The following is a 14,383-nucleotide window of genomic DNA, read 5'->3' as shown; positions in this document are numbered from 1 at the left end:
ATATTGCAACGACCTGGTAGCCGATCTCGTCGCGTTGTAGAGACTTTGCTTCGATCTGAAGCCTTTCGTAGGCGAACGGATCTCGTCAACTCGCTCGCGATCTCTTCGAGAGCACTCGCGACGTGGCCGAAAAAGCGCTCAACACAAAGTTCATCTTGGGAATCAGAAACGGCTCTCTTGACCCGAGGGAGTACGGCGGATACACCGTACAGGATGCCGTCTATTGTTATCGAAGTTAGACCGCCTCTACGCACAGTAGAGTCTACACTGTACGCAGCCACTAAACAATTCGTAATCTACTGTAGGCATGAAAACGTTAGAGCTTCTTAGCGAGAAAGCTGGCGTCGAACTTCCTGATTTGGAGGCGTTCGCCGAAGAAAAGGCTACGGTAAGACGAAACGCTTTTGATTCCCATCTCGTAACTCCCGATTTAGATGTTTAGATTGCACGTAGACGCAATGTTCGAGCAGTGGCACATCGACCGACCGGGCGCAGTCGCTCTAGGGCAACCTGCGGCAGACTATTGCGCGCTCGCTCCTAACGTCTTGGCCGGCTTTCCGTCCTACTACGTAATCATCGCTATGATGCCGTGTAATATGCTGTGGAGGTGGCTGAAAGAACAGCTGGAGGGTTTCGCCGTTAACGGCAATCTGTATTCGTTTTGGATAAGGGGCTACGACGATGATAGTAGCTGGGAGAAATTTGTGGAAGCTCACGGTGATAGGTGAGAAACTGAGTAATGGTCGTAGTGAGACGGGCGAACTGCTTCAGATACGACGTGGACATTGCTACTCAGATCTACAGGATCGGCATGATTCACGAGGTCAATTTCTTTAGATCGGCCTGCAAAGAAGATTTTGATCCTGTTCCGAATTTGCCTTCATTTCACGCTGAAAACGAAGGTCATCAGTCTGTCTAGGCACGTCGTGCCTCTTCTCCGCCACGTCTGAAAGACACGTGAGAAATTCAGCAGGACACTGTTCAAAACAGAAAAAGCTCGGAGCAACTTGCCTCCACTTGAGCCTACAATATGAGGTAATAGGATAAACACACAGGGATCTGTCAGACTAGGAACCTTAGAGGCTCTGCAGCTTAGAGGCTCTGCAGTGCCGCCAGCCCCACTAGTTCTTCTACTAAAATTCTTATTTTTAATTTGATGCCTCCACGTCTTTTAGACTATTTACAACTATTTCATTTGTTCTAATATTTGCACAGCTTTATTGACGCTTTGCTGCAGCACAGCGCGAGACGTTATAGCCGCTCTTATATCATCAGGTTGCATTTCCAATAGCATTCCCGTAATCTTTTCTGCCCGACTTGGCTCCATTTTAGACACCAATTCAAACAGCTGATCTCCAACATCGACCGAGCCGCCTATCAAATTTTTAACTTCTCTTATCTTCTCCTTTAGAGGCTCGGCGCCGACGAGTAGTTTGATAACGTTTTCACTTTTCATTTCCAAGAGAACTCCGGTGATCTTACTGATTGTGGCATCATCGACTCTTCCCTCGTCTCCTTCGTCTTCTTTCTCGCCTTCCAAATACCGGATCAGGTAAAACAACTTGTCTCCGAGAAAAGCTTTCTGATCTGCCGTTTCCTTATGTGTCAGCATACCATCCCTTAGATACTGCTCCAGTGGAAAGGTGAGATCTTCATTCAATCTAGACAAAAAAAAAGACGAGTTTTCTCAGTTGACGTCTTATTTAATTAGGTCATACCCATCGTGTCGGCTTCGCAGCAAAGTCTGGACGGCGCGTTCCACTGTTAGACACCTTGTTTCGGGATTTCGAATTGTTTCTCGGATCTCCTCTTCTGATAACTCCAGCATCATGCCGGTCAGTTTGGGTGCCAGCAGAGGATGATCGTCGAAAAGAACGGCGTAGAGTCGTTCTCCGAGTTCGTCCATTCTAACGCGCTAGGTGTTTGGTTTCCGTACAGCACGTGAGTAAAATGGCCGAGGAGGGGTCGCCAGCGCCTAATGTCTCCGTCGAGGCCTCTTTCGAGCAGGAATCCGGCGGAAAAGTTGGAGATCTCAACTTGATTCGAATCAAAGTGACGAACAGGACGGATTCTCCCATCGACGAACAGGAAATCGTTTTGGAAGCGAACGACTACTACGACGAAGCGAAAGGAACCCTATCGACGATCGAAGTCAACGGCGTAGGCGAAGCGGTTCTAAGCGCGCAACCGAAGGCAAATGCGAGAGCGAGAAACCTTCGTGATGAGATCGTTATACGACTCGGGGGCGTGGCAGAGGAGACCTTTCCAATAAAGACGAACTTCGGTAAGACGAACTTCAACGCCAGTTATAAAAATTGAAATTAAATTAATAAAATTAATAATTAAGCTGAGGATGAGCTGAAAAAGTGAGATTTCCTTTCTTAGGTCACTACAATGGTGGTATGGCTGAGTGTAAGCCCCCCGACGAGACTGTTGAGGCGTACAACGTCCTCTTCTTCGGTCCACCCAAATCCGGCAAGTCATCGATCGTTGCCACTACATTGACCGCTTTCCAATCGGCAAAAGATTCGAGAGTCACTCACCTGGACGGGGAGAGTGAGTCGTCCGCAAAGGATCGCTTTACTCGTTATTCTGTGACGCCCCACTTCAACCTGTGGGACAGTCACGGTTTCACCGGCAACGTCTACACAAGAGAACTGGCCGATTGGTTCATTGACGGCAAAGACGAGTGCCCTGCTCCCATGCATGCTGTGGTATTTGTCATGCCTCAATTGGATCTAATCGATTTGGAAGAGGAGAACGTTGCCGATATGATTGACGTGTTCGAATACATGATGTCGCGCAATTGCGTGCCGCTGATCATTCTGAGTAAGGTTGACGAGACGACGTCAGTGCAGTTGAGTCAGCCACTCGAAAATCACGAAAATGTCGTCAAGTTGAAACGAGAAGTCGCCGAAGTGTTTGATTTCGAAGACGATCGCGTGCTCGTCGCAATGAACTATTTCAAAATGGCAGATGCTGACATGGCAGAGCGACGATGTGAGATTGATGCGCTGGCCTATGACAATCTCGAAGTCGTTTTGAATCGTTGTGAGGGGATAGTGCGCAAGCGATTCCAGAAACTATAAAACCGAATATTTGCAGTCATGTTCTTATTTTTTTGTGGGGGTGGACGTCACCGAGTCCTTGAGAGATGACGTAACTGGTCACGTGGGATTAGAGTTGACATCGAAAGGGATGGGTTGCTTCTCGGACGGTTTCGCGGTCAGAACGTTTCACTGCGTTTTAACGCTGCTCATCTTTGGCAGTCTTCTGGTGCAGGATACCGGTAAGTCCGACGCGAGTCCCCCGTTCGAGGAACATTTTCCGTATTTCCTCAGAACTGAATAGAGCGCTTCAGGAGAAGCGCTACCGGGCTCCGGCGGCGATGCTTCTTCTAGTTCTTCTTTCGATCGCGTTCTACTTCATTTCGAGCAACATGAACCCGGGTTTCGTGACTCGCGACGACGCGAAAGTAATTATCGGAAATCGTTTTCCCCCTAAACCCGACTACCCTTCCCTTCTCCCTTAGATCGAAGGGTATCGCGCGCTGGTCCAATCGAATCGCGAAAAATCGTCGCCGTCGTCGCAATCGTTCGCTTACAGTCCTCAACTGTGCGACATCTGTCTCGTCGTGCAGCCGGTGCGCGCGAAGCACTGTCTCGACTGCAATCGATGCGTTCGACGCTACGATCACCACTGTCCGTGGATAGCGAATTGCGTCGGCGAGCGCAATCATCGCTACTACGTCATCTTTCTGATCGTCGAGTCCGTTCTCGTCTGCTGGGCGCTCAAAATAACGTGGTAAGAGAAATTCTCTTTTCGGCGATCACGCCATTGTGGGACCGAGGGGCGCACCCACACACCATATGGCATAAGATTAATCGGTGACGTCAGATGAATGTATTATTCACAATACTATTTTGTCATATTGTAATTGTGAAGATACCTATATGATGAACGTTTTATTTTTTAGCTCAGCTGTGGTTCAGAGAGACACCTGGTCGCAGTGGGTCTATACTAATTTCATATACACGTTGGATATACTCGTTCTTCTGTGTGGTGCTCTCAGCGTTCTCCTACTGGTCATTTGTCACGTGTACCTCATTGCCACGGGACTGACAACGTGGGAATTTGTCAAGCACACGCGAATATCATATCTCAAGGCATACAGTGAATGCGAGAGTCCGTTCGATGAGGGAGTCATTTCGAATTTTGTAACGTTCTTTTGCTATTGCAAGCTGAAGGACTGGGCACCGTATCTCAAAGGGAAGCGAGTTAGACGAAATTCCGCTAGCTCTCTCGTTTAATTAAATCTATTACAATCTACTGTACCTAATGTACTTAGTCTATTAGCAGTTTATTTTTATAATACGTATATAGTGAACTCCTTTTTATAGCAAAGAGATTGGTAGTGGAATGGGACTGGTAGACTGACTTGATATCCATTCCTATAGAAGACAAACTAAATATGTAGGGGAACCATCGTTCTAACTATTCACTGACCAGAAATTTTTCCAGTGCAACATGTGGCGGATGCTGTAGCTGTAGCCTGAGGACTTCAGCGGTGCCGTCATCTGTCATCTGATTGGCAGGCAAATAGAAGAATAGGAGTGTGTTTTATTGCAATCAAGCCTGAGGTATTCTACGGTTCCCAAACTACTGAAACGTTGGTTTCCAGAAAATAGGCTTGCCGAATAACTCAGGCTTGAGTAGTTTTACTTGCCTGTTTGAAGGTCTCGTACTTGGACGTTTTCCACAATGCCGTCTTGACGTTTGCGCATTCTTGGAGACTGAGAATTGTTACCTTTTCTATCTGGAGACCATGCAAGGCAGCAAATAGAGCAAACGCCTTCCTAGCGACAATCTAAGAAGGAGAATGATCAAATAGTCAAACCACCCGATGAGACGTTTCTCACGTGGAGAACAGTCAAATGTTCTGGTGTTGATACTTGTTCAATTTTCAGTTGAGGATAGTCTTGCTGCAAGCGAGCAAGCCAATGCTCCAGCTTTGAATCATTATCGTCGTCATCATCAGTGTCATCCCTTCGAAATTTAGCCAGACTTTCTGTCAACAGCGTCTTCTCTTTTCTCTTTCTAATCGCACCAGCTAAAACGTCGGCATTCATTTTCACCTTCTCACAACTCATTTACAGAAAAAAACGAGGTTATCTTCTTAAATTATTTACCCTCTTATGCCATTCCTGGCCTCTTATAAGATTACTGTAGAGAGCCAATTGGCTGTGATCAGCGTCCATGCTCAGAAGGCCGCTATTTCCCAAAGCCAAGGGCGTGCACTCCATCTTATCAAGCGACGTCACCGTTTTTTCCAGGTCACTACGTAGCACAAAGTTGACAATGTATTGAATACATCTCTACAGCTCACGTCAAAGACTTCTGCACGTGAGTCAAATTTCGACGCAGCGTCCTCAACAGATTGTTTTTGTCAAGTACGTCTCTGGATTGTTGCTGAGGTATTTAATTAATTAGAAACATAAGATGGAAAAAATTCTGCCATAAGTGTACCGTAGACGGTTGCGGCGGCGGCGGCGGCGGCGGCTGCGGCTGCTGTTGCTGCTGCTGCTGAGATGACTGTTGAGACGGCTGCTGCTGCTGTTGAGTCGACGGTTCTTCCTGTTGCTGTGACGACTGCTTCTGTTTCTGCTGCTGTTGCTGCTGCTGCTGCTGTGACTGCTGTGGAGGCTGCTGCGGCTGTTGTTGCTGTTGTTGTTGCTGCTGCTGCTGTTGTTGGACTACCGGTGGCTGAGACGATTGCTGCTGCTCTTCCTGGATTTGCAGGTTCTGCCGCTGATGCCTCCGTTGGGTTGGCTGGGGCTCTAGTGGCGTCGACTCCGCAAAGGACACATAGCGCGAGACGAGTCCCTCGAAAGTGCGATGAACGGACGAGCGGAGCTGCTTGGCTAAGAGCAGGGCGTCGGCCAATTTGTCTCGCTGGTCCATGACTCGCACCAATGCGCCGTAGCCTGCGCACCTACGCGCAGCGCACGCTTCTTCTCGACGCATGGCGGCGCAGTCCGAAACCGGCCTTTTTTTCGCTTGCCAGGACTATTTTGTGCAAGAGCAAGACGTTCGAGAGGTATAAATGTGCACTTGACAGTTGTCCGAGTGTCTAGTCTTGAATCCACTGCAGGAAATTCGAAAATCAGTTCGGGAATTGGACCAAACGGGAAGGGAAATTCTCAACGGCCTTCAGAGCATTCACAAGACGTCGTCCGTGGACAGTAGGAGCATCGACGATAGCGCAGGCGAATAGATTGAAATACTGTGTAGTTCCGTCTTTGTGCGCAAAATCGCGGGAAAAATTCGCAGCCGTTAGAGAGCAGTACGCTGATCTGAAACACAAAGTACCCCAGAACGAATATTACAGGTACTGTAGGAATTGGGGGCGATTTTTGTTAATTAAATAATTACTTTTTTGCAGATTTCATGATCATTGGAGGAATGTGACTCAGAGACTAACCTTTCTAGCGGCACTTCTTATTTACTTGGAAAAGGAGACGCTGGCCACTCGCGAAGATCTTGGTGCCTTGTTGGGAGGTAAAGTGTACTCGCGTCTCTATGGCATACTATTGAGTTGTGTTTTTCAGTTGAAGTCTCGCCGTCGAATGGGTTTCACGTCGATTTGGAGGACTTTCTGATGGGTTTACTTACTCTTGCGTCGGAGTTGGTAAGTATAGCTGTAGTAAGGGAGTCAGCACCTTGGCACAGAGAGCCTGTTTTAGTTAAAATTTTGACCAACAGTTCGGCCCACAATACTATGTATTTATTTAGTTTGCATTATACTGATACCCAAGGGATGTAGACCTGTCTGATTAATCGGCTTGCAATCAAAGTACATGAGACCTTATTCTCTCTCTTACTTAGACTCGACTTGCTGTGAATAGCGTGACGGCTGGAGATTACGGTCGTCCCGTTAAGATTTCCGCGTTTCTCGCTGAACTGAACGACGGATTTCGACTTCTCAATTTGAAGAACGACGCGCTGAGAAAGCGTTTCGACGGTCTCAAGTACGACATCAAAAAAGTGGAAGAAGTTATTTATGATATCACTATCCGCGGTCTCAAATCGTAGAGGTAAGAGAGGGTTCATTGCGTTTTCTCGTCTTCGTCCCGGGACAAAAAATAAAATCAAACTAAAATCCGTCGTTTCTAAGTACATTATTCTCTCCTCGTTTCGAAATGCAATTTCTAATCGTATCGACGACCTTTTTGAGGCGACGGTTGATAGCGTCATAATGCCGGTCATCGAGCACCGGTGCAACAAAGTCAGAAGACATCGCCTCGCGCAACCGATCCCCTAACGACTTCGGGTTTCTTGCCCACAAAACCAATCGTCTCCAGGTCTGCTGACGAATTCTACGCGTCTCGTTGCAAAAGAGAATGAATAAATGTTACTTAGATTTGACTTACAGGCAACATTGGTATATTGGAGCCAGTATGGAACGCTCGTCGTGATTCGGATTGCCAAAGCTGAGCGACAAATATTGTCAAGGTAAACGGCAGTTTAGTTTTGTCATTCCATTCCCTGACCTCTTAGCGTTGTCCAAGTGCAAGAGCATTCCATCATTACCGTCCCTCTCAAACGTTTCGTAGTGATGCCGATCTGCGTTCCCTGCATAAAAGACAGGATAAACGACGTTCGGCTATGATACCGCTCACCACCCACCTATTAGATAGTCGAACACAGCCGTGTCCATTACATCGAGCAGACGCCGTCCCTTATTATAGGGCACCCCAGTAACGACGGCCTTACAGTAGTTCTCATTTATCTCCCACCTAACAAAGTATCACCTAGTCTCGCAATCGTTCCCTTTCTCCTATTCCTACCTCGCTTTCCTTCCCTCTACGTACGTTCGTCTCCACGGATGAGGCCACGTTTTGAGTTTCCTTTCGGCGGGAAGCCACAACGTGACAGATCCCTCCATCGTGTGTCCTTTAGCGCAGGCGGGATCTGACCTCTTACAATAATAGCAGACCCCGTAGAAACAAACGTTGCCCGTGTTTTCGTCTCGAAAAAATGTATCGGAGAGCTTTTTCTCCGCAACCGGTAGGACATCCTGGGTCAAGTCGACAATTCTACCGGTGACAGGAGGAGCTCTCCTAAATCCTAATAATCTAAAAACACGTCCTCGCCTAAAACGCTTTCTCAAAAATTGCCACCGTACCCATCTAGATAAAATGCTGCTATCTCGGCATTGTGTCTGTCGTATCCACTATATGGATTGCCAGTGATGACAGTATCTCTGCTGTATCGCATTGGCTTGAAGACGACTTTCTGTTCGCCTCTTAGTATAAAGGTGGCTTTGAGTTGAGTGCCCCTGTAGCCGACAAGAGCTTTTACGATAGGCTTAGTTGACATTGAGTTGAGCAGACGTCTCATTGTGCCGTCGGCGAGACTTTCTTTTGTATAGAGCTGAGTCGACTCGACCCACGTTTTGTACTCTTCCCAAGGGGATGGCGTTGATTGGGGTAAGGTAATTATTGTTATACGGGGTTTTTCAGTTTTGACGTCATGCGTCGCTTCTAATCCGGAGGAGGGGGATGCATCAGTGTGTTTTGGTCAAAGATATGGACTAACTCGGTTTGGGAGACTCTCGGTTGCCGAAATGCATTCCAACGACTCTTCGCAAGGTCCACAGGTAGCTGTTCGACGCATTCGCTGACTCCACCTCGTAATGCAAACGCTTCAAAAGAAGCACGAGGCTCACCACAAAGCCGCAAACGCAAAAGAAGAGCACCCTCTGCAGGCACTTCATACGCCAATAGATTAAACACGTTAACCCGATTCGACTCGCAATACGCATGCACGAATTCATGCATGTTTACGTTGATTACGTGTAGGATGTCCATATTCCTCCTTTCAACGGCCCGTTAGCAGGCGGCTCGAAAGTCGTCGCAAAGGAATCGAGCAAACTACTCGAATTCTCCAGTAGTTTTGAGTCGATCGCGATGACGCACAGCGCGACGATAGCGACGACGTTCGGCTTCGGACTCGTCGCTCTCCTCTACGCTCGTCTCGTCGTCGCTCGAGGTAACAATAGTTTTACCCTCGGGGCCAGTAGGCGGCTCCAAACCAAGCCTATTCGCGTGCACGAAACGAATTCCCTTGGCCGCGCGGCTTGCTCGCTCGCTCGCTCGCTCGCGTGCGCGTTCCATCGCCCCCTCCGCGACGGCCTCGTCGAAAAGAGATTAGACTTTGTTTTTGCGACTTGACGGGCTTGCGTAAATGCCTATTGTCGCGGTGAGCGCCGTTTTCGTTAGCAGAGCGATTAGAAGATCGAGAGCAAGACTAAAAACATCGCCCGCGACTTTACGGAGACGTCTGTTCGTACGTCGTTCCCCCCGTTCCCCCCCGCGGACGCGCATCGGTCTCTTTGGCTTGGCCTGGTGCCCGTCAAATTAGCTTCATAAAGCGTCCGCGTCACTCGATCGCTTATTGGTTTTATATCGTTCGAGGTCCTTGCGAAGTCGTAGTCTTCTAAAAAAACTGTAGTAGGACGCGAGAGCCGTATTCGCGCCTCGAGAACGTGTGTGGCTTTCGCACGTTGTTTTTCGTCTTTCGTCTAATTGACACCGCGCCCGCCTACTTTACCGCCACGAGAGCTGTCACACGTACTCCTCGTTTTATCTCGCTCGCTCACTCTCTCTCGCTGTCCAGACGTCTCCTGCGGTTTCGAACGGTCCAATTTGTGCGGCTGGTCGTCGTCGCCTCCCGACGCCTGGACCGTCGCGCGCGTCGCGAGTCTCGACACGAACGCGACGCGTGCCGTCGACAGCGATGGAAATTCGTCCGGTATACGCCGAATTGAAAAACGATACCTTCGGCTTAATGTTTATATTCGGAATCCATCCAGGACGAGTGGTTTACTTACGCGGCGAAAGCGGTCTCCTATCCAGCCCTGCGCTCTACGCGGCGCCGCTCTGCCGTCTCGCCTTCCGCTATCGACTCCCCGACGACTTTTCCGGCGCGCTTCGCGCGTCGATCGGCAACGAATCGGTGTGGAGAATCGACCGGAAGTGGAACGGAACGTCGTCGAACGACACGTGCGCGCCCGCGTGGTCGTGGCGTCCCGTCGCGCAACTGCGAACGAATCGAATTCAAATCGCGCCCGTTTCGATACGATTCGAAATATTGAACGATTCGTCGTCATTGTGCGGGCCCGTCGCATTGGACGACGTCGAATCGACTGACTGCAATGCGGGTATGAAACGATCGACCTTCAAACGTTCGTCTCTCGATTTTTCTCTCTTTCGAAGCGACTCCGACAATTTCGGCCGATCAGCTCGCTTTTGAGGTCGAACGCGGCAAGCCTTTGCGTCTCGTCGTTGCGACGACCGGCTTCCCGCCTTCGTCGGTGTCGTGGGTCAAAGGGGACGGAAACCCCATTGGCGGTTCGTTTGCTTTGCAAAATCAAGGAACTGTTCTGTATCTCGCCAGTGCGGCCGAAGAGAACTCTGGTCGTTATCAAGCCAATGCGTCCAATATCGCAGGATGGGCATCCCTACAAATTAACGTCATCGTATATGGTAATAGTCTGCCTGCCGAAAAATTTTTTTCTTAATTAATAATTTGTTCTATAGAAAAGCCGGCGGCGCTCCGTCCTTCAATCGATTTAACGTTTACAGAAAATGACTCGTTTTCGTTAAACTGTACAGTCACTGGATTTCCCGATCTCGTCTTTGAATGGTTCCATAATGTCACGCAATCATTGGCGACAATCAATCAGACGAACGTGTTCATTTCTGATCGATTGGTGCACTTTCGTTCCATACGCGACGGCCAACAGGGTCTCTTCTATTGCATGGGATCAAATTCTTATGGATCAGCGAGAGAAACATTCAATATTATTGTTCAAGGTAAGCGGAGTTGCGATCTTGTTTTGTCTCCTCTCGTATCGCTTTTCTTCTCGGTACTAGTTCCTCCGAGAATCCTTCCGCGTCGGCGTCAGATCGTCACTCGAAATCCGGTTTACGTTACATGTCAAGCTTCGGGTCGACCGGATCCTGTTATTCGGTGGATAGTGAATGCCTCCTGGGCTTCCGGCTCGTCGCCATCTCCGGCCGACGGTTTCACGGTTTTTAGCAATGGTTCCATTCGAATTGAACCGCGCGGGGACGCTACCGTCTCCTGCACCGCCGAGAATGGAATAGGCAAACCGGCCACTGAAACGATACAAATTTTACTACAAGGTGAGTTGAGTAAACGGGAATCCTTAGTATATGTTTTAATAACTGCACAAGTCAGTTTCAGTTCTACTCGTTCGTCTCCGATCGCGGGCGCTACTTATCATTAGTAACACGCCTTTCTCGTTATGCTTTAGTTCCCATTTCGGACACAGTGTAGATTACTGAGGGCTTTTAGGGAGATAGAGACATTCTGGAACTGATTGGTCTGTGCTTTTTTTCTATGTAAAGTGGACGGTAGTTGGTCCCAGTGGTCGTCGTGGCCACTGTGCTCGGTCACCTGCGGTCATCAAACTCAAACGCGAAACAGATCGTGCTCGCTGCCGCGTCACGGAGGCAGCAATTGTACGGGAATGGGAACGGAGACGCGAGAATGCAGCTCCAACACGCCTTGTCCAAGTAAGAATTGAGAAGAGTCCCTCTCTTTCTGCGCAAGAAACTCTGTTCTTTCTTCAGTTAACGGCGGTTGGTCGGACTGGAGTTCTTGGAGCCCGTGCTCGAGGTCGTGCGGTACAAACGCCGTGCGAACTCAAACGCGAACGTGCACGTTTCCCGTTCCGGCGAACGGAGGAAAACCTTGCAGCGAATCGAGCCGTCACGAAGAAAATTGTCCCGACGTCCAAGCCTGTCCTGGTTTGTCGTCCCCCATCGCGTAACTTGAATTCTAAGCGATCTTTCTCTCACTCAGCTGAATGGGGCCTGTGGGGAGAATGGTTGGCCTGTCCGGAGACGTGCGGCCTGGCCCTGAGAGCGCGACGACGCAGCTGCGTCAATCCCGAGACGAACGCAACCGTTTCCCGAGCGCTGTGCCTAGCACTGGACGGCACGTACGTGGACAGCGGCCAATGCAATCTAGCGGCTTGTCCAAGTAAGGCAGTAATCCTACTCCTTTAAGATTTAGCCACGAGACGTTGCTTTGTAGATGCTACCATACCTCTTCTCGAGCCGAAAGACGTCAGCGTTTCGAGCGGCGAAACGGCCGTGTTTGAATGTCGCGTCTTGCCGTCGACGTCCAAGGTTACGTGGTTTCGCGACGTTGATTCTGAAAGTCTCGAAAGTCTCGCCGTTTTGGCCGCCGATTCTGAACGATTCAATATCAATCCTAATGGGACGTTGATGATCAAAGACGTGTCGTCCGCTGACGAAGGAACGTACACCTGTCGCGCGAACGAGTATCGTGGAACAGCTGAGCTAAAGATTGAGGGTAAAGACGGTTCCTTTTCGAAAAGCGGCCGTATTATTGATCTTTCCTTTCTTTTTTAGATGAAAGTTTTCCGACGTACCTGTACGTCATTATTGCCATTATTGTCGTCGTTGCTATTGCTGTCATTGTTATGATTGTCTGGTCATTGGCTTGGATTCGGAGAAATCGGTATCCCAAGCTGAATATCAAGTAAGACGAGACTACGCGCGACGTAGTTGTAGACAGTAGGCATTCGACCCATGATTTCTCTACTCAATTTAGCGCAGCTGCTTGTGCTAATGTAGAACCTAGATAGTAGTTTGCTGCTCTATTAGCCTACTACTTGCAACAGCTTTCTAATTATTTTCTTTGTCTGTGAAGCAAAAAACGGGTGCAAGTGGAGTCGCATCTAACTCGAGCCAGATCGATGATGAACGGGTCAGAATCATCTGATCCGACGTTGGTCAGCTATACGTCGTTAGGCAATAATTCAAAATCGGGTTCGGTGGCCGACGACGAGACGGTTTCCAATCGAACTCAACTGGAATCAGTAGCGGATTCCGTCGGAGAAAACGAGCCGGTGGCGTCAACGCCGACCGTTGGTTCAAAGTCACCGAAATTAGACCGAAATGGCTCGACGTCTAATTCCGGTCGACGTCGACCGCGCCCGCTCACGCTCAACCTCGAAGACCATCGCAATTCGCCTCAAATGAAGAAAATTACGTCGTCGCCGCGCACGCCCAATCGATCGTCGTCGTCCCGTTCGTACGATCGTCAGGCGTCGGCGCCGCCGGGCGCCGCGCGCGGAATTCTCACGCCGGACGCCACGCGCGTCATCGGCGGCGGCGGCGGCGGTTCGAGTCGGGGAAATGCCGGGACGACAGCGGCTATAACGTCTCCGGCGGCGGCGGGAACGATTTCGCCGCCAACGTTCAAAGTTGGCAGTCTTCCGCGACTGCGACAACATCGCGAAGGCGGAGAAGGCGAATCGGATCAGACGCTGACGCCGACCCTACCGCGAGCGAAATCGCACGATCGCGGTCTCGGCAGTCCCAATCCGCGCAATCCGTGGAGCGGCTCGGAGCCGGGAATCGGGAGTGGTGTAAACAACGACGGCGGCATACCCATGATCGACATGACGCCGAATCGTCGACGACAGCCGTACGATTCGCCGGCGGCAAGCGATTTTGGCGTAGGCCAGCTGGAGCGGTATCGACCATCTGGGAGCAGTATGGCCTCTTCGAGGGGACCCGTGCCGACGACTAGAGAGCCGCCCAAGAGAACGTTGAGCTACGATCCGAAACTAATGGCGAAAACCGTTCCGGCTGATTTCCGTCATGATCGTGGATTGGCTACGGCGGCGGCGGCGGCGGCGGCGACAACGCCTTTGGCGGAGGCTAAGTCGGAGAGTCTGGATGATGTTTTTGAAGATGAACCGGAGTTTGATAAAGGGTATCAATTGAATCACGTTGTGCGGCGGCCGGTTGGCGCGTCGCGTGCGCAGCGACTGCCTTCTGCGCCGGACGGTCGAAAGCGGCCACCTGTAGACAGGCGGAGGTCAGAAACGGAATTGTAATTAGACTTTTTTTGGTTTCTAGGCTATTCGGTACAGTATCACGTCTTTTTAGCGAAGAGTAGAAATGAAGATATTGTCGGGTACAGTACCGCCACACCATCGCACCACTATCTATGATCTATACTCAGGATAACACATTTCTCTCGATCGTCGAAGATACGTGATCGTACGACGCGAGAGATGCGCCCGTCGTGCACCCATAACACATATCTCTCGATCGTCGAAGATTCGTGATCGTACGACGCGAGAGATCAGCCCGTCGTGCGAGACATTCGCACCCATAACACATTTCTCTCCATCGTCGAAGATACGTGATCGTACGACGCGAGAGATGGGCCCGGCGTGCGAGACATTCGCACCCATAACACATTTCTCTCGATCGTCGAAGATACGTGATCGTACGACGCGAGAGATGCGCCC

General features: G+C 49.9%; 6 protein-coding genes across 7 annotated transcripts; 3 read left to right on the top strand and 3 right to left on the bottom strand.

The window, feature by feature from the left end:
• Nucleotides 1–1,134: 1,134 nt before the first annotated feature.
• On the bottom strand, nt 1,135–1,906 carry LOC136186482 (uncharacterized). Its single transcript, XM_065973843.1, has 2 exons — nt 1,719–1,906; nt 1,135–1,661 (listed from the first exon to the last, which is right to left on the bottom strand). Exons 1-2 carry the CDS (start codon nt 1,904–1,906, stop codon nt 1,187–1,189), a joined length of 663 nt encoding a protein of 220 aa, XP_065829915.1. The 3' UTR covers nt 1,135–1,186.
• Nucleotides 1,451–4,498, top strand: LOC136186473 (palmitoyltransferase ZDHHC12-B-like). 2 transcript variants are annotated; one of them, XM_065973830.1, is made up of 7 exons: nt 1,451–1,552; nt 1,610–1,643; nt 1,712–2,284; nt 2,386–3,289; nt 3,342–3,475; nt 3,533–3,804; nt 3,977–4,498. In XM_065973830.1, exons 4-7 carry the CDS (start codon nt 3,199–3,201, stop codon nt 4,308–4,310), a joined length of 831 nt encoding a protein of 276 aa, XP_065829902.1. In that variant the 5' UTR covers nt 1,451–1,552; nt 1,610–1,643; nt 1,712–2,284; nt 2,386–3,198; the 3' UTR covers nt 4,311–4,498. The 2 variants fall into 2 exon arrangements, with proteins under 2 accessions (XP_065829902.1, XP_065829901.1); XM_065973829.1 differs by lacking the exons at nt 3,342–3,475; nt 3,533–3,804; nt 3,977–4,498 and having other exon boundaries at nt 1,457–1,552; nt 2,386–3,158.
• LOC136186468 (uncharacterized) lies at nt 4,224–5,982 on the bottom strand. The gene is made up of 7 exons (XM_065973823.1): nt 5,527–5,982; nt 5,387–5,469; nt 5,190–5,337; nt 4,920–5,135; nt 4,727–4,867; nt 4,507–4,584; nt 4,224–4,451 (listed from the first exon to the last, which is right to left on the bottom strand). Exons 1-7 carry the CDS (start codon nt 5,959–5,961, stop codon nt 4,395–4,397), a joined length of 1,158 nt encoding a protein of 385 aa, XP_065829895.1. The 5' UTR covers nt 5,962–5,982; the 3' UTR covers nt 4,224–4,394.
• Nucleotides 5,631–7,165, top strand: LOC136186481 (translin-like). Its single transcript, XM_065973841.1, has 6 exons — nt 5,631–6,097; nt 6,152–6,242; nt 6,292–6,388; nt 6,443–6,558; nt 6,609–6,688; nt 6,886–7,165. The coding sequence occupies exons 1-6, from the start codon at nt 6,023–6,025 to the stop codon at nt 7,090–7,092; spliced, it is 666 nt and encodes a 221-aa protein (XP_065829913.1). The 5' UTR covers nt 5,631–6,022; the 3' UTR covers nt 7,093–7,165.
• Nucleotides 7,030–9,224, bottom strand: LOC136186462 (glycosaminoglycan xylosylkinase-like). The gene is made up of 7 exons (XM_065973813.1): nt 8,599–9,224; nt 8,186–8,543; nt 7,848–8,135; nt 7,687–7,796; nt 7,551–7,632; nt 7,431–7,490; nt 7,030–7,376 (listed from the first exon to the last, which is right to left on the bottom strand). Exons 1-7 carry the CDS (start codon nt 8,834–8,836, stop codon nt 7,154–7,156), a joined length of 1,359 nt encoding a protein of 452 aa, XP_065829885.1. The 5' UTR covers nt 8,837–9,224; the 3' UTR covers nt 7,030–7,153.
• On the top strand, nt 8,612–14,046 carry LOC136186443 (uncharacterized). The gene is made up of 13 exons (XM_065973789.1): nt 8,612–8,659; nt 8,862–9,051; nt 9,679–9,813; nt 9,875–10,222; nt 10,278–10,547; nt 10,602–10,877; nt 10,938–11,210; nt 11,436–11,603; nt 11,661–11,837; nt 11,893–12,072; nt 12,127–12,408; nt 12,468–12,597; nt 12,769–14,046. Exons 1-13 carry the CDS (start codon nt 8,627–8,629, stop codon nt 13,961–13,963), a joined length of 3,657 nt encoding a protein of 1,218 aa, XP_065829861.1. The 5' UTR covers nt 8,612–8,626; the 3' UTR covers nt 13,964–14,046.
• The last annotated feature ends 337 nt before the right edge of the window (nt 14,047–14,383 follow it).

The sequence above is a fragment of the Oscarella lobularis genome, chromosome 4 (assembly GCF_947507565.1).
Source record: "Oscarella lobularis chromosome 4, ooOscLobu1.1, whole genome shotgun sequence".
Lineage (NCBI taxonomy): Eukaryota > Metazoa > Porifera > Homoscleromorpha > Homosclerophorida > Oscarellidae > Oscarella > Oscarella lobularis.
The sequence above is the reverse complement of the archived record's forward strand: the minus strand, read 5'-3'. Positions and strand labels throughout refer to the sequence as shown.